At 44.3% G+C, this 24,376-nt stretch overlaps 1 protein-coding gene and 1 pseudogene across 11 annotated transcripts in view; both read left to right on the forward strand.

The window, feature by feature from the left end:
- SPECC1 (sperm antigen with calponin homology and coiled-coil domains 1) overlaps positions 1-24,376 on the forward strand; it is a 326,271-nt gene that overhangs the window by 87,538 nt on the left and 214,357 nt on the right. For all 11 annotated transcript variants that reach the window (XM_039476154.2, XM_074388311.1, XM_074388314.1 and 8 more), the window contains 2 exons: positions 4,063-4,230; positions 18,601-18,736. In XM_039476154.2, the coding sequence (XP_039332088.1) occupies positions 4,084-4,230; positions 18,601-18,736 (283 nt within the window). In that variant the 5' untranslated portion in view covers positions 4,063-4,083. The remainder of the gene's footprint in view (positions 1-4,062; positions 4,231-18,600; positions 18,737-24,376) is intronic.
- Positions 19,967-23,036, forward strand: LOC101035786 (BTB/POZ domain-containing protein KCTD9 pseudogene; annotated as a pseudogene).

Here is a 24,376-nt window from a genome sequence, read left to right on the forward strand (position 1 = left end):
CCCAGCGGGGGCAAAGATTATCTGGAAAAGCCGTCTGTCCACAGTGTTTAGGCATGTAGGTTTTGGAACCAATTTAAACCGGGTTTGAATCTTGGCTCCGTGATAAACTCTGAGATTTGGGCAAGTTGCTTAACCTCCCTTGGGGAAATGAAGTTTCCCCACCTGTGAAATGGAGGTGTCTTAGTGTGTTCAGGCTGCTGTAAGAGAATACCATAAACTGGGTGGCTTATAAACAACAGAAATGTATTGCTCACAGTTCTGGAGGCTGCGTAGTCCAAGATCAAGGCACCACTAGATTTGCTGTCTGGCAAGGGCCTGCTATCCTCTTGCAGTGCCCTCACTTGGTGGAAGAGGCAAACAATCTCCCTCAGGCACTAAGTGCATTGATGAGCATCTCAGATGCCCTACCTCCTAATACCACATCGGGGATTAGGTTCCAACATGTACATTCTGGGAGAACATTCAGACTATAACAGGAGGTGACCCTTACCTCTTAGGGTTACTGAGCCATTCACATAGAGCATTTAGCAGTGCCTTGCCAGAGTGAAATAGGATAGCTGCTCTCAGATTGTGATAGCATTTATGTAAATGAACTGGCTTCCTAGGTCAGAAAGCCAGGCCAAGGAGCTGGGATGACAGGAGGGTACTAGAAGTGGTGGGAAGTGGATGGGAGGAAGCCTGAAGAAACTAGGAGTGGGCCTAGGGGTGCACCTGCTTCTCTTCCAGTAGGAGTCCTTCCTGCAAGTGGACGAAGGGGAGCATATTGTGTATTTGTATTTATTTATTTTTTTTGGAGATGGAGTCTCCCTCTGTTGCCCAGGCTGAAGTGCAGTGGCTCAATCTTGGCTCACTACATCCTCTGTCTCCTGGGTTCAAGCAATTCTCATGCCTCAGCTCCCTGAGTAGCTGGGACTACAGGTGCGCACCACCACATTCAGCAATTTTTTGTATTTTTAGTAAAGACGGGCTCACCATGTTGCCCAGGCTGGTCTTGTACTCCTGAACTCAGGCAGTCCACCTGCCTTGGCCTTCCAAAGTGTTGAGATTACAGGCGTGAACCACTACTCGCAGCCTATATTGCGTATTTTAAATTCAAGAGGAAGATGGGATTTGAGGAGCAGAGTATGGCTGATGGGTGGGTACAAAATGGAAGTCCTAGTCCAGGAAAACAATGATGGGACTGAAGCCGAAGACGCTCAGGAAAGGGAGTGTGGGCAGCAGGAGGGGGCCAGATGAGGAGCGATTTCTGGGTACGGTCATGTGGGCAGAGTTGGGTTGAATTCGGAGGGTCCAAGCAAATAGGGAAAGAGGCCTGATGCAACAAATTTGATCCCGGAGAGTGCTGCCTCAGAGCGGGCCACCCACCAACCCTGAAAAGGCAGCTGCACAGTCACTGGGGGTGCTGTCCACAGGATTGACGCATTTGTTGCCAGAGATTAAGAGGAGTTTAGATCTTTGAATTTTGACTGAGATGGCTTTTCCTTCTTTTCTTTAACTAAGGACTTAAACTCCTGAAATGTCAGTGAAAAGGTGGACAGGGAAAACGTCCATCCTACTCCTGCTGCTTTTCATCTCTGTATTTTTCTCTTTTGTAGTGGGGGTGGGCAGTAAATAAAGGCATTTCATTTTAGGCGTAACCTGGGCAGATTTTGGAAAATGTAGACAGATTTGCAAAATCATCCTATGTTTTCATCAGTTATCCCTGTAATAGTCAGTCCTTTCATTTTTTATTTAGAGACAGGGTCTCACTCTCTCACCCAGGCTGGAGTGAAGTGGCACAATGGCAGCTCAGTGTAGCCTCAACCTCCTGGGTGCAAGCCATCTTCCCAGCTCAGCCTACCGAGTAGCTGGGACAACATGTGTGCACCACCATGCCTGGCTAATTTTTGTATTTTTTTGTAGAGACAGAGTCTTGCTATGTTGCCCAGCCTGATCTCAAACTCCTGGACTCAAGTGATCCTCCCAGTTTGGCCTCCCAAAATATTGGAATTACAGGCATGAGCCCCTGTGCCTGGCCTATGATAGTCATTTCTAAGTAATTCTAATTGTAACATAAAAGGATGCCGGGGCTGGGTGCAGTGGCTCACACATGTAATCCCAGCATTTTGGAGGCTGAGGCAGGCGGATCACGAGGTCAGGAGTTCAAGACCAGCCTGGCCAACATGGTGAAACCCCATCTCCAGTAAAAGAAAAATACAAAAATTAGCCAAGCATGGTGGTGTGTACCTGTAATCCCAGCTACTCGGGAGGTTGAGGCAGGAGAATCGCTTGAACCCAGCAGGCATAGGTTGCAGTGAGCCAAGATTGTGCCATTGCACTCCAGCCTGGGTGACAGAGCGAGACTCCATCTCAAAAAAAAAAAAAAAAGGCTGCCTTGATTAAACAGATATTTTACTAAGTCATCTCTATGAGTCAGATTGACAGGTTTCTGGTTGATTCTGCAATAATTGGTAAAATTCATCAATAATTCTCTTCAAGAGTCACTCTGTCTCTGTTCATTCATTTTATATTGGAAGGGGGTCCTTATGAAATTAGTTACGGTATAGGTCTCAACCTAGGCATTCTTTCATTGTTGCTGTGGAAACCAGCAATAAAAATCATGGGCTGAGGAAGAAAAATAATTGGTGCTGAACATCTCTGTAAAACAGATGAGAATTAAATTGCTGTTTGTAATCTAGAATTTTTAAAAGTCATAATACCTGGAACAAAGCTGAGACTCATAAAATTCTGGACAAATTATATAACTGAATCAGTAATCGTTTTTCTTGGAAACACCGTGGAAAACAAATTGCCTAGCCTTTAAAGGAGGGTTTCCACTGGTAGCAACATTTACAGAGCCACTGCCATCAGCGCTGCAGTGTGAGCTCAGTCAGGTGCATGCTGGACACACGCCACCAGCCGGCCACTGTTTCAATAGGGACGGGAACCGGAGGGCCTTGCAGAGAGACATTGTCAGGTGAAACCTGGCCGAAGGCTGAGCAGGAGGCTGCCGGTGGTTTTTCTCATGATTGGCTAATGGGCCGTGAGGGGAGAGGCAGCCAGGGAGGCCAGCACTGGCTGCCATCCCAGGGGGGCAGTTACTGAGATGCCCCCCTACCCCGTGCCCTGTGAGAGTGGCCGCTGAAAGTGGTTGTCACATGTGGGTGTTTTGTAAAGTGCATTTCTCAGGTTCTTTGAAAGGATGGAATGTCATGGGTTTGGTGCCCTGTGTCACACCCTTGGCTGTTAGAGTCCATGGGACAGGCGGAGTCAGGGTTGGGGCTGGAAGAGAACCAAGAGGGCATTTAATACAGCCCTGTTATGTTATTGATGGAAGAAACAGAGGCTCTGAGAGGGTGAGGGATGGGCTGGGCCACTCCTCGCTCAGGAATCACAGCGCTGGTCCCTGCTGGCCAGGCTTGGGCTGCCTTCCACATCTCTGCAGATTTCCCCCTGATGTCTTCAGCTGCATCCTGCTAGTTTGAACAATTTTCCTTTCATAAAATGTTGTAGTTAGGCAGTCACCCTTGCCCTACAGTGTCGGATCTCACCAATTAAAATATACTTCATTAATTTTTATATGATACCCATTTTTATCCCAAAGAAGAAAAATATCATTTTGTGCTTCTGTGAAATCTTTCAAGTAATTCATTTATGTTTATTTAAAAAATAAGTAAACTGTTCCTTTGTCAACCCTAAAGCCTCAAAGCTTATGGGCATTTTATGTGTGGACTCTGGACAACCTGTTTTATCTGGGTGTGAAATACAGATACATAGTGTATGGGTATTAGGTAGAATGCTGTGTCAGGTGTCCCTGACCAAGAAGAAGCTATCATTTTGCTGAAAAGTGATGTCAGGGCATCAGCAATGTTGTGGATATGTTTCAGTAGTTTGGTAAAAGCTGTTGTGGAGTTGTAAAAATTAGCCTAGTATAAAGATCCCATCTTAGGAATATTCTGTTTTCAGCCACATCACAGGCGCTCCTGCTCTATGATAGTCCATGGTGACATGGTACAGGGGGTAAAGTGTGATGATGCAGGTTCAAGTGATGGAGACGTGTTTTTCTTTTCTGCTCTTCTGCAGGACAGACCCACGAAGACAAACATGCGGAGTGCAGCCAAGCCCTGGAGCCCAGCCATCAGGACAGCAGGCCACGGCCCAGACCGGGTGCGGCCCCTGCCTGCGGCCTCTTCTGGCATGAAGAGTTCTAAGTCTTCAACTTCACTGGCTTTTGAATCCCGACTCAGCAGGGTATAGACCAATATGCACAGGGCCGGGCAGGGCACCTGGATACCCTGGGTTGGGAGGATTGAAGAGGGCAGTAGGCAAACCAGTGGCCTCTCGAGGCAGGGAAGGAGGCCCCCAAGGAGAGGCGCAGGAGGACCATCATGCCTGGACATGAAGGAATGGAGCTAGCGGGTGAGGGTGGGGGGTCTCTGGGGTCCAGAAAGGAGGTCTACAAAGTGTTTACCACAGTAATTAAGGTCCTCTGCCCTGGGTTGCATGGATGCTACTGGCAGTTTCACCTCCAGCACTGCCCTGGACAGGGGTCGAGGTCATACATGATCTCCGTAGCCACCTGCAATCCATTTGTAGTTCTTTAAGCCCCTCTTGCTGGACCCAGCAGCAGCATGGATGCTGTTGATTACACCCTCCATCAGGGAGTGAGTTCTCCTCTGGTTTTCTCCTCCCTCCATCCCTTTGGTCCCTAAGGTTGGGTGGGCCAAGATCACATTCCTAGACTAATCTCTTTTCTAGCTGCATTTATTTATCTACGTGAGAAGCTCATACGTAGCTGCCCTAAGATGAATTCATAGACAGTAGCACCTACCTCATGCAGTACTTTAGAAAAATCAACGTGATCTTCTAACTCAAAAGGGAAGTATTAAATAGCATGCATTTCCCCCTGCAATGCCTGAGCGCAGCTGTGCTAAAAGCCTTAAAGCGCCATGGGCCTGACAGCCACATGCAGATGGATTAGAGATGCAGCTGATTCCAGTTGTCCTGTTGATGACTCAACTACAGTGAAGGCTGCACAAAAGGAGAGACGGGATTGTTCTGAAATAGAACGGCGAAGTTCTGATCCAAACATGGTGTGGGCTCTCCTTGTTTTATGTATTCTTGGAAAGTTTAGGTACCTTGGATCTTGGGCAAGGGGCACATTGTTTTATGAGTCGAACGGAGGGAGGTTGTAGGCTCAGATAATAATAGAAGGTGTTGCTCCTGTGTCAGTGGCTGTGGAATCTGTGCAAAATCTGTGGGTTGTGCAGCAGTTCTATGTGCAAGATTGTCGTGAGCATTTTAGGACATCTGAATTTCCCGTCTTCCTACTCATTAAATATTAGTGACACATCCAGTCATGGTGACAGCCAAAAATGTGCCCTCAGATTTTCAACACAGTCCCTGAGGGACAGCACTGCCCCCATGGAGAACCATTGTTCCAGGTGACAGGGTCCATTCTCATGGATTTCAACACTCTAAGTGGATAATGTCCAAATTTGCATCTCCAGCTGGGATCCCTCTAACTGACCTTGTGTCATTGCCCTTGGGTGTCCGAAATCCCCCTCGAATGTAACATGTCCAAAACTGAATCTCAGTGCCTGCCTTTCCATCTATCTCACACCCCCAACCAAACCGGCTCCCCACGAATCTTCCCATTTGTGTAAACAGCAACTCCATTCTTTTGGTTGCCCAGGCCAGAGCCAGCAGCATCACCCTCGAACCCTCCTTTTCTCACGTCCCGTAGGCCATCAGTGAAATGGCATCACTTCTACCCTAAAAATATGTATTAACACTGAATGGGTGCGGTGGCTCATGCCTATAATCCCAGCACTTTGGGAGGCTGAGGCGGGTGGATCACCTGAGGTTGGAAGTTTGAGACCAGCCTGACCAACATGGAGGAACCCCATCTCTACTAAAAATATAAAATTAGCCAGATGTGGTGATGCATGCCTGTAATCCCAGCTACTCAGGAGGCTGAGGCAGGAAAATCGCTTGAATCCTGGATGTGGAGGTTGCGGTGAGCCGAGATCGCGCCATTGCACTCTAGCCTGGGTGACAAGAGCGAAACTCCATCTCAAAACCAAACAAAAAAATATGTGTTAACTCCAGCCAATTCCCACTGCCTCCCACGTGACCAGCTGGGTCATGCTGCCACCCTTCTGTGTCCTGGTCCTGGTCCTTGAAACACCTGAGTCATGTCACTTCTCTGCTTAAACCCTCTAGTGGCTCTCTCTGTTCACTCAGAGTGAAAAGCAAAGTCCTTGAAATGGCCAGTGATGCCCTAAAGGCCCAACACTATACCCTCCCTCTCAGATGTGGCCTTGCTCCTCTGTGCCTTGGCTCCTGGAGCTCCAGCCACATGGTCTGCTGGTGTCTGGTGACAGCTGTCTTTCAGATATACCGGGCGCACTCCTGCGGCAATGTGTTTGCGTTTGCTGCTCCCTCTGCCTGGAAGGCACCTGATACCTCTACAGGAAGTGCCCTTGACCTCCATCCTCCTCCTCCTCCTACCTTGTTTTCCCTCTCAGCTCTTGATACCATTGTACACACCTGGTTATTTAGGGTCTGTCTTCCCACTGGTGGAAAGTAAGCCCCCTTAGGGCAGAGACTGTATACTTTCTTTTTTGTCCTCAGCTCTGTCCCTAGTGCTTAGAAGAGCACCTGCTACCTGGTAGGCACTCAGTATTTATTGAATGATGAGCACACCTGTTTTCTGATGGTCTGATGGAACAGGAGAATCTTGGGAGTGTGGGGCCAGCCTGAGTTGGAATCCTGGCTCAGCCACTTTTCTGCTGTGAAGCTGCAGGCAAGCTGTGTAGATGCTCTGAGCTTGTGCTTCCTTGTCTTTGAGATGAAGGTAACACCTTTGCCACAGGAGTAAATGTAGGTAAAGCATCCTATGTATAATTTTATTATTCTATTATCCTGGATTCAACCATCATTTCCATAATTTTTATTTTTATTATCTTCAACCCAATAGCACATTTTAAACTTAGAGTTTTATGTTTATTTTTTTTTTTTTTCTGTTTCCAATAAGCAACATACAAATTTAGACTTTTTTTTTTTTTTGAGACAGAGTTTCGCTCTTGTTACCTAGGCTGGAGTGCAATGGTGTGATCTCAGCTCACCACAACCTCTGTGTCCTGGGTTCAAGCAATTCTTCTGCCTCAGCCTCCCGAGTAGCTGGGACTTAAGGCATGCGCCACCACGCCCAGCTAATTTTTGTATTTTTAGTAGAGATGGGGTTTCACCATGTTGACCAGAATGGTCTTGATCTTTTGACCTTGTGATCCACCCATCTCGGCCTCCCAAAGTGCTGGGATTACAGGTGTGAGCCACCACACCTGGCCTAGACTTTTAAATGAATACATACATTCCACAATAATAGACCATTAAAGCTTGTGGAATATGGAAATATTTTTAAAAGCAGTGTTTAAAATAAGGCCTCGGCCAGAGTGGCTCACACCTATAATCTCAGCACTTTGGGAAGCTGAGGTGTGTGGATCACCTGAGGTCAGGAGTCCAAGACCAGCCTGACCAACATGGTGAAACCCTGTCTCTACTGAAAAAAACAAAAAATACAAAAATTAGCCTTAGCCGGGCATGGTGGCATATGCCTGTAGTCCTAGCTACTTGGGAGGCTGAGACAGGAGAATTGCTTGAACCTGAGAGGCAGACGTTGCAGTGAGCCGAGATCACACCACTGCACTCCAGCCTGGGTGACACAGTGAGACTCTATCTCAATAAAATCAAATAAAATAAGGCCTGAAGCATAGGAGTGTTTCTAAAGACAACGAATGAGATGCTGGCCACTTCTGCCATCAATAGGTTAATGTTTGGAAACTTGTTCCACAGGGGAAATATCAGGGAAAAGCAAATATAGTCATTTCTTGGTATCCTTGAAGGACTGGTTCCAGGACCCACTGTGGATACCAAAATCCATGGATGCTCAAGTCCCTGCTATAAAGGGTGTTTGCGTATAGCCTACACACATCCTGCTGAATACTTTAAGTCATCTCTAGATTGCCTATAATACCTCATACAATGTAACTGCCGTATACATAGTTGTTATATCATTTTAAATTTTTTATTGTTGCCGGGCGCGGTGGCTCAAGCCTGTAATCCCAGCACTTTGGGAGGCCGAGGCGGGTGGATCACGAGGTCGAGAGATCGAGACCATCCTGGTCAACATGGTGAAACCCCGTCTCTACTAAAAGTGCAAAAAATTAGCTGGGCATAGTGGCACGTGCCTGTAATCCCAGCTACTCAGGAGGCTGAGCCAGGAGAATTGCCTGAGCCCAGGAGGCGGAGGTTGCGGTGAGCCGAGATCGCGCCATTGCACTCCAGCCTGGGTAACAAGGGCGAAACTCCATCTCAAAAAAAAAAAAAAAAAAAAATTATTATTGCATTGTTAATTTTTTAAATTAATTTTTAAAATAACTTTTCTGCACTTGGTACTGTGTACATATTAGGGGACTTCTGCTCTCCTTCCTGATTCCTGTCCTCTCCAGGCCTGATTCTGTGAAGGAGAATGATAGGGCTTGAGGGAAGGAGCAGCAGAGAGAAATGTACCCCACCTGACCCTTTCCAGCCCTTGTTCTGTTCCTCTCATTTGACCTTCTTCTTTCCACCTATAGTATGGGAAGAAGAAAAAGACTATAAAAGAATTTGAAGAACAGAAGAGAAAAAGGGGAAATGATGGTGGACAAAAAAGCAAGTAATCCCACTCCCCACCCAATATTATACTATGAGAATTTGTAAGCCTACAGAGAGGTTCTGTAGTAGTACAGGGGATCCTACAGCAGACACCATGGACCACCACCTAGATTCTACAGTCGGCATCTCGCTCTATTTGCTTAACAGAATGGATGGATAGGGTTTCACTGGTCAAAACAGGAAAACTGAGACAAATCCACCCAAAGTAGAACTAAATGCCTGACTTTCTTTTTTTAATTTTAATTTTTATAACATTTTACTTTAAGTTCTGGAATGCATGTGCAGAACGTTCTGGAATGCATGTGCAGAACGTACAGGTTTATTACATAGGTATACATGTGCCATGGTGGTTTGCTGCATCTAGGTTTGCATGCATTAGCTATTTGTCCTAATGTTCTCCCTCCCCTTGCCCCCAACCCACCAACAGACTTGGGTGTGTGATATTCCCCTCCTTGTGTCTATGTGTTCTTATTGTTCAACTCCCACTTATGAATGAGAACATGTGGTGTTTGGTTTTCCATTCCTGTGTTAGTTTGCTGGGAATGATGGCTTCCAGCTTCATCCATGTCCCTACAAAGGACATGAACACATCTTTTTTTTTTTTATGGCTGCATAGTATTTCATGGTATATATGTGCCACATTTTCTTTATCCAGTCTATCGTTGATGGGCATTTCTATTGGTTCCAAGTTTTTGCTATTGTAAATCATGCTGCAGTAAACATACATGTGCATGTGTCTTTATAATAGAATGATTTATATTCCTTTGGGTATATACCCAGTAATGGGATTGCTGGGTCAAATGGTATTTCTGGTTCTAGGTCCTTGAAGAATTGCCACACTGTCTTCCACAATGGTGGAACTAATTTACACTCCCATAGGAACACAGTGTAAAAGCGTTCCGGTTTCTCCACAGCCTCACCAGCATCTGTTGTTGTCCTTTTTTTTTTTTTAAAGGGATGATCACCATTCTATCTGGCGGGAGATGGTATCTCATTGTGGTTTTGATTTGCATTTCTCTAATGACCAGTGGTGATGAGCATTTTTTCATATGTTTCTTGGCTGCATAAATGTCTTCTTTTGAGAAATGTCTAAATACCTGAGTTTCAATATTGGCCTGAACTGAAGGAGCAGTGAAAGAAAGGGTGGGAGATGGGGGCACGGGAGCTCAGGGTGGGTGCAGACCCTCCTATAAATCCTCCTTAGAGTGTCCGAGCACAGCCCGGAAAGAAGAGTACCTGCAGTGCTCCGGCTGACAAAGGCTGCCCATCCTGGCCATTTATGAGGCCCAGGTCTATTAGTCAGGGCTTTCGTGGTTGCGATGACGAAATGTTTGCTTGAGCTTGCTTCAGCAGAAGAAGAATGTGCTGAGCAGATCCTCAGGCTCCTGTGTCACTATGAGTGGGACACAGGTGCATTTTAACAAACCCTTCCCATGACTTTGATGTCTGCTTCAGTTTGAGACACACTGTCTAATCACAACATGTTACTCACGGCTAACGACCAGATTATGTTATGTCTGATGATTTTAGAGCTATGGATTCTTTTCAGCATCTGTGTGGAATTGAGAGGAATTTCTTATTTACTTTAATCTGTGAGGTAGTTAAACTTTTTCCTTTTATACGCTTTCTTATACAGGTGGTTGTCAGTTTAAATATCAATGAAACTGTTAGTGAAGATACTTACTAGACAGCAAAGCAACGCTGAAGCGCACACCTTCATAGGATCTTCTAGAGCAGCCAGAAATCTCAAGTGGTGCCGTGGCCAGGAAACAAAACTAAAAAATGCAGTGGCGAATAGACAAAGGGCAAGAATTAGTAACTGACACTGGTAGCCTTCCCTTTGATGTTGCATCCAAAATCCAGTGACAGAGTAAGAGTAGCTTCCTTCAGCTGTTTGTTTTGAAGGACATGTGGGATCAGTTTTTTGTCTTTATGTCCTACCCCCAGGAAACCTTCTAAGCTACCAGTCTTTTTCAAATGGAATTCCTTGTGGAAGGTGCAGGGGAGAGGACGTGCGCCTTTTGAAAGCTTTGCTGCTATCCAAACTCCAGGCCAAATGGGAGGGAGGTGGCACAGCATGGCCTGCAGCACATCATACTTACCCTGTTGCCTGCAAAGGAGAAAACCACGTCAAATCCCACAGTCTAAGAGGAGACAGAGTCAGCTGGGTGTGGCCGGCTCACAAAATGCAACACAATAGCTGAGTAAAATGTATATGATCCCTAGCTGTGCCTGGTGCATCAGAGGCAGGCACATTGTACATTTTTACTGGATATTGTTCTTGAATGAATTTACCAGAAGAGCCTGGGGTTCAGGGAGGTTAATGACTTGCTTGATGTTGTGTTGTATCCTCTGGAACCCCACTGCATCGCATTCATCTTTTCCTAAAAACGCTCCCTTCCCTCCTCCTCCTCCTCGCCTTACTTTGAATTTAGTTTTTATAGGATAACAATACTAAAAGCAATAATGATGATTTTCATTTGTTATTGTTGTAGTTGGTGTCTGTTGAATGTATACTGTGTCAGACACTGTTATCCTAAACACGTTACATGGCTAACTTGTTTAATCCTCACAGCAACTCTCTGGAGAGGGTACCATGATTATACTTACTTTTTCGGTGAAGAAACCAAAGCACAGAGAGGTGACATGATTTGCCCAAGGTCACACAGCTAAGCACTGGCAGAGCCAGGATTCACACCCATGTGGTCTGTATTTTGAGCCCTTGGCCACTAAACTGTGCTGCCACGTGACATGGCTTTTGTCCCAACTCCTGTGACATAGGATGGGAGCCTCCTGGCTCCTGTTGGTCTTCAGCCCGATGGTGCTGTGGAAAACACCCACCCTTCCAGAATGCCTCATCGCCTTCTCTGCCTGAGAAAAACCGAATCATGGCCTCTGCGGCGAGGTCTTTGGACTCCCCCAGCCCCTCCTGAGCTTTCTGCACATTCGTTTCTCTGCAGCTTAATGCTGTCCTCACTGTGTTCTGCATGGTTGTATGGGAGCCTCCTCTGTAGGTGGTTAACCCCGAGCGGCAGGGCCTCCTGATTCACTTTGACATTCAAGCCATATACAAAGTGTAAGTATCTACTAAGCGGACATGGGCTAAAGATGTACGTCCAGCTTCTAGTGGGTTTTAGTAAAGCTTAGCTGAATTATAGCATCCAGGATGGAAGGGACAGGAATGGAGAAGCCACAGGCCCGACAGAAGCAGCCCTGGCACCATGAAAAGAAGAGTGGGAAGTTTCTGGAGCCGTTTCTTCTGCCAGTCTTCCCCTCCTTCTCCCACATACACGCGGAGGGCTGCTGCAGGCTCCCTAGGAGCATGGCATCCCAGGAGGAGTGCTCCCTCACCCACAGGGCCTCCGCATCGCCAGCCCACTTCCTCCTGGCACTGAAATCTGGACTTTTATCTCACTGCAGGATTCACTGAAAGGCTGATGGATGGCTGGAATCCCCTTCAGCCTTTACAGCTCATATACTATGTGGCCCCACATTCTAAGGGCTCTTCCACCGTGGGCGAGATGGCTGGAGGAGAAGGGGAGAGCAGAAGGGGAACAAGGAAAGGAGCCTCACCCTCTGCTCAGGACCCACTGTTCACATTCTTTTCCATGTGAAACGTTGCTTCATCCAGGCCCCAGGTTATGAGTAGTGTCATTTCCATGTTTGCGGAATGAACTTAAATCTCTTTTGGGATCAGTAGTCAAAAATCTGTGTTTGAAGTGGAGATTACGATCAGTTGGTTACTACAATATTTGGCAATTGCCACAGGGCCCTTAATGGTGCAGTTTTTCTGATGTGAGGAGGGTGAAGAAGCAGGCACTACATGTACTAAACAGAAGGGGTGATGAGTACAGTCAGTGCAGGATCGTGAAGGCGTCAGCACATTCCTTCTTCAACTAATCAGCCCAGAGAGCATGGGGAATTTTTGTATTCTCTGCTATTTGTGCTCTGAATACATGTGCACAATATGCAGTGACACTGATCAATAAATTCTTTAAGCCTAATAAGCACACATATGCAGTCTCATAGCAATGAAGACATACACGGGGAGAAGGATCTTAGGTGATTCAAATTCTTCTCTTTTGTGGGTGGGCATGGTGGCTCATGCTTGTAATCCCAGCACTTTAGGAGGCCAAGGTGGGTGGCTCACCTGGGGTCAGGAGTTCAAGACCAGTCTGGCCAACATGGAGAAACTCTGCCTCTACTAAAAATACAAAAACTAGCTAGGGGTGGTGTCACGTGCCTGTAATCCCAGCTCCTCAGGAGGCTGAGGCAGGAGAATTTTTCAAATCCAGGAGGCAGAGGTTGCAGTGAGACAAGATCGTGCCACTGCACCCAGCCTGAGTGACGAAGTGAGACTCTGTCTCAAAAAAAAAAAAAAAAAAAAAAAAAAAAAAGTGCTTATGTTTTGGAGGTGTGGAAATTGAGCCTCTAGATCATACTTTCCCTGGGCGCCATGGCTCACAAATTGCCTGATTCCTAATACAGCATAATACTTCATGGCCTACTTCCAAAGTTTTATTTGTAAATCTAAAGATGCTTCTGTTGCTACCAGCCTGGAGAACCACTATGGAGGGGCACTAGGAAAACAGCTGCAATGATGAGGATGAAGATGATGATGAGAGCTGCCAACATTTATATTCTTAATCAAATGCTCTAAATTCTTAACTAAGGGCACAATCCTAAAAGTATACCAATTGCTCTCGCTCTCTCTCTCTCTCTCTGTCTCTCTCTCTCTCTCTCTCTCTCTCTCTCTCTCTCTCTCTCTCTCTCTCTCGGATTGCAGTGATGCGATCATGGCTCACTGTAGCCTCGAACTTGAGCAACCCTCCCACCTCTGCCTCCTGAGTAGTGGGGACAACAGGCACACACCACCACACCCCACTAATTTTTTAAAAAGTTTATTTGTAGAAATGGAGTCTTACTGTGTTCCTCAGGCTGGTCTTGAACTCCTGACCTAAGTGAGTCTCTTGCCTTGGCCTCAGAATGTTTCCTCCATTTTAGAATTGCGGAACTGCAGCATCGGTCCCTGGGTCACACAGGAAGAAGTAGTGCCACTCCCTTCACCACTCCCTGGTCTGCCTCCTGCCTGTGTGATTGCTGGGAACCTCCTATGTAGAGATCCCAGACGGCAAGTCCTCTTTCGCATCTCCCACTCCTTCCCCACCCTTGAAAATGAAAACAAACCCTGAGATACAGCACTTACTAACTGCTAACTCCGCACCAGAGGCCCTCCAGCCCTGAGCCTGGTGCTGCAGCTACCTGTGTGTTCCCCCATCACTGCTACTGCTTCACCCCTGTTCTTATCATTACTGGCGCCACCTCTGTTGCCTTGCCAGGTCCTCTTGTAGTGCCCCAAGGGTAAAACTCCCACTGCTGTCCTGTGTTGCCTCCAGCTGTCAAGACCTTGAGTCCCAGGAACCAACCCCTTGTGGAAGGGGGCAGGGCAAGCTCTACCTATGCTGCTCTGGGGTGGTGGCGGCTGGGGGTGGAGGCTGCGGTGGGATCTCCAAGGGGGTTTCACTTCTGTTCCCAGTAGGAGCGTTCTCATCTGTTGGATTTCCCGATTTATTCTAGGTTGCAGAGGAGTCCTTCCTCTCTTGGCCTCTGCCGTAGAGTTTGATAATTCTGTACTTTGAGTCAGACTTGCAGATTTTAATGTCAGAGAACCAGATAGGGGAAAAGCAGAACCCAATGTGTATGGCTTGCATTACTGCGTTAAGAATTCCCTTAACCACCGTGATTTCCCTTTTTCATTTGTGATGTCATCTAGGGAGTTTTGAAAGTTTCAAGCCAGAATTGATTTTCCTGTGGGGACCAGGGAGGCACCTGAGTGTCCTTCTTGGAAGAGTGAGTAATAGTTTTTCTCTCTTGAGAAAAAGCTGCCAACATTATAAGCTATGATCATTTAATATTAGACATATATTATACAGGTGACCTGATGGATGGTTTGAGAGGCTGGAGAGCTTTAGTGAAGGGATGCTTTTTACTCTGAGATGGGAAGTAGAAAGATCATTACAGAGTTCCTCTAAGAAGGGCAGTAGTGTAATTTCTGTGTCAACCTAAGTATCATGTTTGGTCCATGATATGGTTTGGCTGTGTCCCTACCTAAATTTCATCTTTAATTGTAGCTCCCATCATTCTCACGTGTTGTGGGAGGGATCTGGTGGGAGGTAATTGAATCATTCTGTTCTTGTGATAGTGAATACGTGTCAGAGGTCTGATGGTTTTATAACGGGGAGTTCTTGCCTGCCAGGAGCAAAGTAAGATGAGACTTTGCTCCTCCTTTGCCTTCCACCATGACTGTGAGGCCTCTCTAGCCATGTGGAACTGTGATGCAACTAAACCTTTTTCCTTTATAAATTACGAAGCCTTGGGTATGTCTTTATTAGCAGCATGAGAACACAGTAATACAGTACAGTCGCTAAATTAGGGAACTGTGCTATTATTCAGAAAATGTGATCATGAGCCGGGTGCGGTGGCTCATGCCTGTAATCCTAGCACTTTGGGAGGCCGAGGCAGGTGAATCACCTGAGATAGGGAGTTCGAGACCAGCCCAGGCAACATGGTGAAACGCTTTCGCTACTAAAATTACAAAAATTAGCTGGGCGTGATGGCAGGCACCTGTAATCCCAGCTACTTGGGAGGCTGAGGCATGAGAATCGCTTGAGACCGGGAGGCAGAGGTTGCAGCGAGCTGTGATTGTGCCATGGCACTCCAGCCTGGATGACAGAGTGAGACTGTGTCTCAAAAAAGAAAAGAAAATGTGATAATGCTGATATCTAGTAATTGGAGTTGCACATAAATCATCCTTTAATGTGAATTGTTTTTAAAGTTACTAATTTGTTTTAAAATCTTGACCAAGATCACCTGGCTAATATTAAGACATCTACCATCAGGCTGGGAGTGATGGCAAACTATAATACCAGCATTTTAGGAGACTAAGGTGGGAGGATTGCTTGAGGCCAGGAGGGAGTTCAAGACCAGCCTGGGCAACATAGTGCAATCCCATCTTTTTTTTTTTTTTTGCAATGGAGTCTTGCTGTCTCCCAGGCTACAGTGCAGTGACACAATCTCGGCTCACTGCAACCTCCGCCTCCCAGGTTCAAGCGATTCTCCTGCCTCAGCCTCCTGAGTAGCTGGGATTACAGGCATGTGCCACCATGCCCAGCTAATGTTTGTGTTTTTCCTAGAAATGGGGTTTTGCCATGTTGACCAGGCTCATCTCGAACTCCTGACCTCAGGTGATCTGCCCATCTCAGCCTCCCAAAGAGCTAGGATTACAGGCGTGAGCCACCCCGCCCAGCCATGAGATCTCATCTCTACAAAAAAATTTTTTAAATTAACCAGGCATTGTGTTGTACACCTGTAGTCTTAGCTACTTGGGAGGTTGATTTGGGAAGATCCCTTGAGCCCGGGAGTTCAAGGCTGCAGTGAGCCTTGATTGAGCTACTGTACTCCTGCCGGGTAACAGAGCAAGACCCTGTCTCAAAAAAAAAAAAAAAAAAAAAAACAACAAATCCTACCATCATCTCTCTTGTTAAAAGGCAATGGCAAGTTACTGTTTAATGAGTAGACTTTATTTGTAATGGTAAAATTCTGGAGATGGATGGTAGTGATGGTTGTACAACATGGTGAATGTATTTAATGTCACTGAATTGAGCACTTAAAATGGTGAATTTTATATTATGCTTATTTTAGCACAGTAAAGTTTTAAAAATTATTAAAAAAAAAACAAACAAACAGAAGGCTGGTATTTGCAGGAGTGGAACTAGGGCTTTCCACAAGTTGCAAAATTCCTTCACCCCAATTTTTTTCTGTTTTAATGAAGCACAGCATATTTACAATAGAGTCAATAAAGTACACTAATCTTAATCTTAGCTATAAAGCTCACTGCATGTTTACATTTGTTTATACTTGTGTAATCACCACCCTGCCAGGATGTCGAACGTTCCAGCACCCCAGAACATTTCTTTTCAGTTGTAGCTCCCTGAGAGGTAACCGCTATTCTGACTTACATTACCATCATTTGATTGTGCAGTTATTAAACTTAATACAAGTGGAATCAGGCAGTATATACTCTTTTGTGTCTGCTTCTTTCACTTAGCATAATACCTGGGATAGACATCCATTTGTTAGTGTATCAGTAATTTGTTTTTTTCCTATTTGCTGTGTGGTTCCCATTGCATTTACCCTTTCTCTTGAAGGTCATTTGGATTGTCCCAGTTTGGGGCTGCTATAAAAATGGTGCTATGAACATTCTTTTGAGGGACCTGTGTACTCACTTCTCTTGGGTGTGGATCTAGGAATGGGATTGCTGAATCATAGGGGACTGCCGTGCTCACTTAGGAGTCTCCTACTTTGACTTAGTGCCTTTAAGCAAATGTTTGTCCTACCCCTTTCATGACAGGGAAGAAAGTGAAGCTAGAACAGAAGGTGTTGCTTTCTTCTGTCTTCCAGCGTTAGCATTAGTAGCTACTGCCAGTTTCCACAGCAGTTGTGCCAGTTTACACTTCCACCCACAGGGCATGAGCATTCTAGCTGCTCCACAGCTTCACCAACACTTAGTATCAGTGTTTTTTCACTTTTAAGCTATGGTGGGGTGAGGGTGTTTATACCCTGAAATTTAAATGATGTAAAAGTGGAAACTTTAAAAAATTGTGCGAATATTTAAACTTCTAACTCTCAGTAAATGACCAGTGGAGTAGGATGGAGCAGGACTCCCGCCCCTCCCCCCTCGCCTGCGTGATGGGCGGGGCTCGCCCACTGCGTGCCTGCATTGATTTGAGGGCTTTTCCATACTGCGCTCCAGGTGTCGGATATGTTAGATCACTCTGGGCAGCTACCTTCTCCGGTCTTCTGGCGCCATTCCTTTCCAGAGCCTTCTTTCACAAAGACTCAACAGTGGTTGAGACAATTTAGTTGTGGTTTTTCTAATTAACCTCAAATGTAATCTATCTGGGCCCAAAGTGTGGATCACTAAGGAGTCTCCTTTCTTAGACGTCAGTGCCGTTTAGCGAATGTTTGTCCGATGGCAGGGAAGAAAGCAAAGCCAGAACAGAAGGCATTGCTCTCTTCTGTCTTCCAGCCTCCAAGAAAGTTCCTTTCTCACCTTTGAACACATTTTCTGTGTGAGATCATCTACAGAATGCTTGGTGGTGAGGCCAGGGCAGATACTCAGATTGTTTCTCTCCCTGCCCTTCCTCCTGGCCTATGTCATGAGCCTTTTGTTGTTGTTGAATTTCTTGTGCGTTGACCTACCCTGCCTTTTGTGCATCTCATGGTTCTTTTTTCGTTGGTTCCCATTCTTTTTTCCCCCCACCAGGAAAGCAGATTTATTTTTTATTTAAAATTTTTGTTTAGAGACAAGGTCTCACCCTGTCACCCAGGCTGGAGTGCAGTGGCACAATCATAGTTTACTGCAATCTTGAACTCCTGGGCTCAAGCAATCCTCTCGCCTTAGCCTCCTGGGTGCCACCATGCCCAGCTAATTAAAAAAAAAATAGTAAGACAGGCTCTCATTGTGTTACCCAGGCTAGTCTTGGAATTTCTCAGCTCCAGCAAACCTCCCACCTCAGCCTCCCAAAATTCTGTGAGTACAGTCGTAAGCCACCATGCCCAGCCAGATTTTTTAAGGCTCATTACTCGACCTGCTGGATATTCTTCACACAGTCTTACACTGTTCTTTGAAACAGTCATGGGAGATCATACTCGAACCTGTAATGACAGAAACAGGTTTGTGTGGCATTGTATTCTTTCACTTCACCCTGTCATGATACTCAAAGTGCTGTTACTGTATCTTGACTGCTGGGCACATATCCCAGCTCCCATGCTCTGCTGGCTTATAGGCTCCTTCTGGAAAACCACCTCCTCATCCTCTCTCTTTCCCTCCAACTCTCTCAGCTCAAGAGGGCCAGCAGTGAGGACACGCTCAACAAGCCAGGAAGCACGGCCACATCAGGGGCGGTTCGCCTGAAGAAGACCGCCACTGCCGGAGCCATCTCAGAGCTTGCCGAGAGCCGCCTGAGGAGCGGCACAGGTAAGAGGGACAGGGCAGGTGGGACCCGCAGGCCACATGGAAGCACTTCGGTGACCCATGACCCATCCATTCCTTCCCTTGTCAGGTATTTCTTGAGACTTACCCTGTGCCGGAACTGTTTTAGGCAGATGATGTAGCTGCCCACAGGGAGTTCACATCTAGTGGGGAGACCGATGGCAAACACAAGGTAACTAGGAGTGCTGTGGTTTCTCTGGTCCCTCCAGAGGTCCATTTGTCACCATGCATGTGTGAACTCCTTCTGAAATCCAGGCAGAGCAGTGTACGTTCTAGGGCCACCTTAATGAAAAATGCATTGGAGGAATGAACGAACCCTGTTGATCCCTTGCAGAAGTGGATGTATAACATTTGTACTAAGAGCCTCACCCAGCATCTGTGGAAAGCTGCTCAGAGTGGCTTGGACGGCAGTGGCAGCTGGAAGCTGTGAATCTTTTCAGCGTTACTCATTTTTTGAGAATCAGGAAAGGGTTCTTCAGTCATTATATTTGAGTTCAGAGCATGTGAAACATGAAATATCAAAGAATTTGTTTGATTTTCTCTTTGAGCATATAGATAATAAATCTAAGCTTTCCATGGTCTCACTCTTACAGGGCAGCCCTCAGTGTATTGCTAAATTGCCTAAGATGGGAAAAATAACTGAAATACATCATTATTAATTTTTAATGTGTTGAAGAGTAGTACACTTACAATTTTTGTGCTATTTTCGTAAAAGTCACATTCAGGCTAGATCTCAAAAGGTATATTTTAATTTATCTGGTTTTCAGAAGGTTGAATCTGTGAAGACTGTATGTGGCTTTGTTTTCTTGGATATAAGGGGACTTGCCTGGTGTTTCTATATAATGGCTTTACCATTATAAAGACTGATATTGTACTAAACATACGCACATACTTGGTTTTTAAAATACAGTAAACAAAAGTACCGCTTATTTTTAGCAAGCCAGCCTAACACTGATTCCGAAAGTTAATAAAGCCCCACTAAAAAAGGACAGACTGGGAGGAGCCTAGGGGCGGAGTGGGAAGGAGGACCAGCCGAGCCTCAGGTGTGGGACAGAGTGCGTGTGTATGGTGTGTCCCCAAGAACAAGAAGGTGGTGAAGGGAGGTGAGTCTGAGTGGGAGGAGGAAGGGGAAGGGCAGAAGGAGAAAAAGGTGGGAGGAGGACCAGGTGGGAGGGTAGCGGCTCACTCAGGACCCAGCGGGGGGTGGGCAACGTGATGAGGCGGGTGACCCTCTTCCTGAACGGCAGCCCCAAGAATGGACAGGTGGTTGCTATATATGGAACTTTATCGGATTTGCTTTCTGTGGCCAGCAGTAAACTCAGCATAGAAGCCACCAGTGTGTATAATGGGAAAGGTGGACTGATTGATGGTGTTGTTTCGATCAGGGATGATGGTGTTTTGTTTGTGTGTGAAGGAGAGCCATTTCTTGATCCTCAGGCAGATTTTAAGCTGCCTGAAGGGTTGTCAGGATTCCACCCAGACTGGCTAACATTAAGTGTTGGAGGGTGGTGCTCTACAACTACACAGAGCACTTTAGTGAATAAAGAACCTGACAGTATGCTGGCCCACGTGTTTAAGGACAAAGGTGTCTGGGGAAATCAGCAAGATCTTAGAGGAGTTTTCTTAATTGGCTGAAGTCCTGCTTTGAACCCATTTTAAACCACTTGCCTCATGAATATCTCATTGTAAATGATGGCAATGATTTTTTGGGTGTGTTAGAAGAAGCAAGATTTTTTGGTATTGACTCATTGATTGAAAAGCTAGAAGTGGCAATAAAGAATTCTCAATCACTGGAGGATCATTCACCAATATCCCGAAAGGAATTTCTCCAATGTTTGCTAGCAACTTCAACCAAGTCAGAACTGCGGTGCCAGGGTTTGAGCTTCAGTGGTGCTGATCTTGCTCGTTTGGACCTTCCATACATTAACTTCAAAATGGCCAGTTTACGCTGCTGCAGTCTGGCACATGCACTTTGCTATGCAAATCTTGAACGAGCTGATCTCTCTGGATCAGTGCTTAACTGTGCAAATCTCCAGTGAGTCAAGATGCTCTGTTCTGATGCAGAAGGAGCATCCCCGAAACTGTGTAATTTTGAGGATCCTTCTGGTCTTAAAGCGAATTTAGAAGGTGCTAATCTGAAGGGTGTGGATGTGGAAGGAAGTCAGATGACAAGAATTAACCTGAGAGTGGCTGCCTTAAAAAATGCAAAGCTGAAGATCTATAACCTCAGCAGAGCAAGTCTGGCAGGAACCGATTGAGAGAATTGTAATCTGTCTGGGTGTGATCTTCAAGAAGCCAACCTGAGAGCATCCAACGTGAAGGGAGCTATATTTGAAGAGATGTCGACACCACTACACATGTCACAAAGAGTCAGATGAGAATTTTAGGGGCTGGAGGAAGAAATATATTTTCTCACCAGGAGAAAATATTTTTCTTGTCATTTTACTTTCTCCACCCACTCAGTTGTCTAGAAGAAATAACAATTTCTCAATTTCTAGAAGAAATAATTGTCTAGAAGAAATAACAATCTTCTCAATTTCTAGAAGAAATAATTTCTGTAAGGAAATTTAAAAGAAAAAACATTTAGAGGATTATGCTTGTTCTCAGCAGTACATAAGGGAAAAAATTGACTTTTTTTCCATATTATGATTTTTAATAGAAAAGCACTCATTTAATAGATGTGGGGAAACTAGATATTGATGCCTTTTGAATGGGGCAGGGGAGTTTATCTGGTTTTATGACCAGGAATAGTATCTATTATATTTGCTTTTAAATAGACTTGATGTGGAAATACCATCTTGGTTTGAGATGCATTTGAGGATTTTAATGTATGAAAGCACAACATATGCAGTTATATTTATTGAACACCTAGATGCAATATGGATATTTAAATTGTTAAAACTTTATGAAAACTTTGGAAAGGTTGTTCGGGTTTATAAATAGCTTTAGTGATGCCTCCCCTCTTTAAATACCTGTCACACCATGTAAATGTGGTGAGATCAGACTCCCTAATACTCTTTTCTGGATCATTTTGATAATGTTTACTTTTTAGAATAAAACAGTAGCTAAATTAAAGTAACATCTAGTTCTTACTGATTGAGACAGAGTGGAAAGAAAGACATCTTTGTACATCACCGTCATTCCAAAGGTACAGTGGAACAACGGATAGAAGAAGAACTTACCTATCATTACAACACTTAGAAATGAACATTTCTCAGAATTTCATCCTAGGTTTCACTCAACACCACACCAAGCAATTCTGTCTATTTACACTGTTAGCCTAGTTTTCTCACACAGTCAACACAAGCATAGGAAGATACTTCAAAACCAAAAACCAGGGCACATCATTATATTCATTTAATTCAAATATCAAATAGTTTAAACAGGGCCAGCTTAGAAATAGATATTAAATCCAGATCTACTGCAGCCAAAGCTTATACAGTATGAATGAATATGGTAGAGTTGCCTGTTAAAAGGCAATGTAATATAAATGCAGCTAGAACCCTACAGTGGGGAATGAGGAATTTCAAACATACATTTGATTACAGCCACCAAAAATATATATATAAAGTAAAAATAAAGGCATTTGGCTGCTCTAAGATGTAATACCAATCAGTCAACACCTGTGATTCTTTTACTTATATTTTTTGTTCGTTTTTGTTTAAAACAAATTTTAGCCCAATTTTCTTGAGTCATTATCTCTGCAGCAGCAGAGGAAGGGCATGTACCTCGCTAACCAATGTCCTGGTGTCCTTATGTCTACCTCAAGAACAGGGACATTAGAGGATTATGTGTCCAAAGGCAAGGAATCACTGAAAACCACTTTTGTCTCCTTTGGGAGAATGACGTTTCTTTAGTATTTACATAGCTTATTCTTCTATATCTACATATGTAAAGCTTTCCTTAACAGTAGAGGGTACATATGCATAGTGGGAGGAGATCAGACCTTTACAGGTGAAGGAAAGCAACTTCAGAAATGAATTTTTCTTTGCTTTATTATTTTTACCAAGACAGAGAAGTATTGTATTGAGAGATAATCTATTTTCATAATCAGTATGTGCCTAAATTACATTTAAGTCATTTCACTCTGTACTATATTTTCAGGAATTATAGAATGTGTAATTCATTCACTTAAAGGTAGAAATAACCTAAAACCTCTGTAAAAATAACCTAAAACTGCAGAAGGATCTGAAAGATCTAAACATGGTGTGCTTATAAACTGCAGATTTTAGATCTAATGTATACTGCATTAATAAATGATATAAAGTATTGAAAAGAAAAAGAAGACTGATCCCATCATCAAATATTACTATAAAAATTCGAGATCAAAATATTAGCACATAGGATTCAATTATAAATTAAAAGAACAGTAATGTACATCACAACTAAGTAAATTTATGCCACCCAAGAGTGGATGAATATTAGGAAATTTTGGAATATAATCTATGACACCATTAACAGGCCAAAGAAGAAAAACTGTACAGTTATCTCTAGAGATACAGAACGTACATTTGACACAATTAACAATCTTTCTGATTTAACAACAAACTCTTGATAGACTGTACATTTGCAGAGACTTCTTTAACGATATATGTGTCACAAATGAAAACCAGCAATTCCCATTCAAGTAAAAGACAATTCAAGGTTGCCTACTATTACTACTGTCATCTAAAATTTTTTGTAGATATTAACCAAGGAAGTAAGATAAGAGAGATATAGAAATACACAAATATTGGAAATGAAGGAACAAAATGATGATTGTAATCAGATAACATTGTATGCTTTGAATTTCCTGAAAATTGTATCTTAAAATTTCCTGAAATTCTATTAGAGACAATAAGAGTTCTGTATGTGGTGAGTTGTAGACTAATATATCAATAGCTTTCTTATGAGTGACTAATTAGAAAAAATAATAATGTAAGAAACAATTGTATTTATAAAGGAATAAAAGGGCAAAATATTTAGAAATAGTGTACAAATCCATATAAAAATATCTTAAAACTCTTTTCATGGAGAAGTCTATGTCCTTCAAAGAAGGCATAAGTAAGTGGAAGCATGTTTGTGATTCTTAGATGGAAAGATTAAATATAATGAAGATTAAACTTAATTAGTACAACTTATAAAATGTCATAAGGATGTCTGAATTCTATGAATTCATTTTCATCTTGATTATAATATTAGTGGGAATTTGGGAGTAGAAATACGAATAAAATAACTGAATTTTATCTCAAACCCGTTGTTCTCAGTGGGGGATGATTTTCCCCTCCAGCTCCAATCAGGGAACAATTGGCAATGTCTGGAGAATTTTTTTTTTCTTTTCTTTTTGGCTGTCCTGACTCGGGGCTACTGCCATCTAGTGGGTAGAAGCCAGAGATACCAAACATCCGAGGATGCGCAGGACCGTCCCGCCACAGCAGAGAAAGTCCTGCCCAAAAATGCCAACAGTACTGCTGCTGAGAAACCCTGACCTAGCAGAATAAATATTCTAGAGTAACCAGGAAAATTCTGAAAATAGTAATCAGGGGATTAACCTTAGGCATCCTTGAACTGAAGAAGTGATAGGCAACTCAGTGGAACGGTGGAGAAAGTGCAGAATACACTGGAAGGTTTAGTACAGGGGAAAGG

This window comes from Saimiri boliviensis, chromosome 17 (genome assembly GCF_048565385.1).
Source record: "Saimiri boliviensis isolate mSaiBol1 chromosome 17, mSaiBol1.pri, whole genome shotgun sequence".
Taxonomy (NCBI): Eukaryota; Metazoa; Chordata; class Mammalia; order Primates; family Cebidae; genus Saimiri; species Saimiri boliviensis.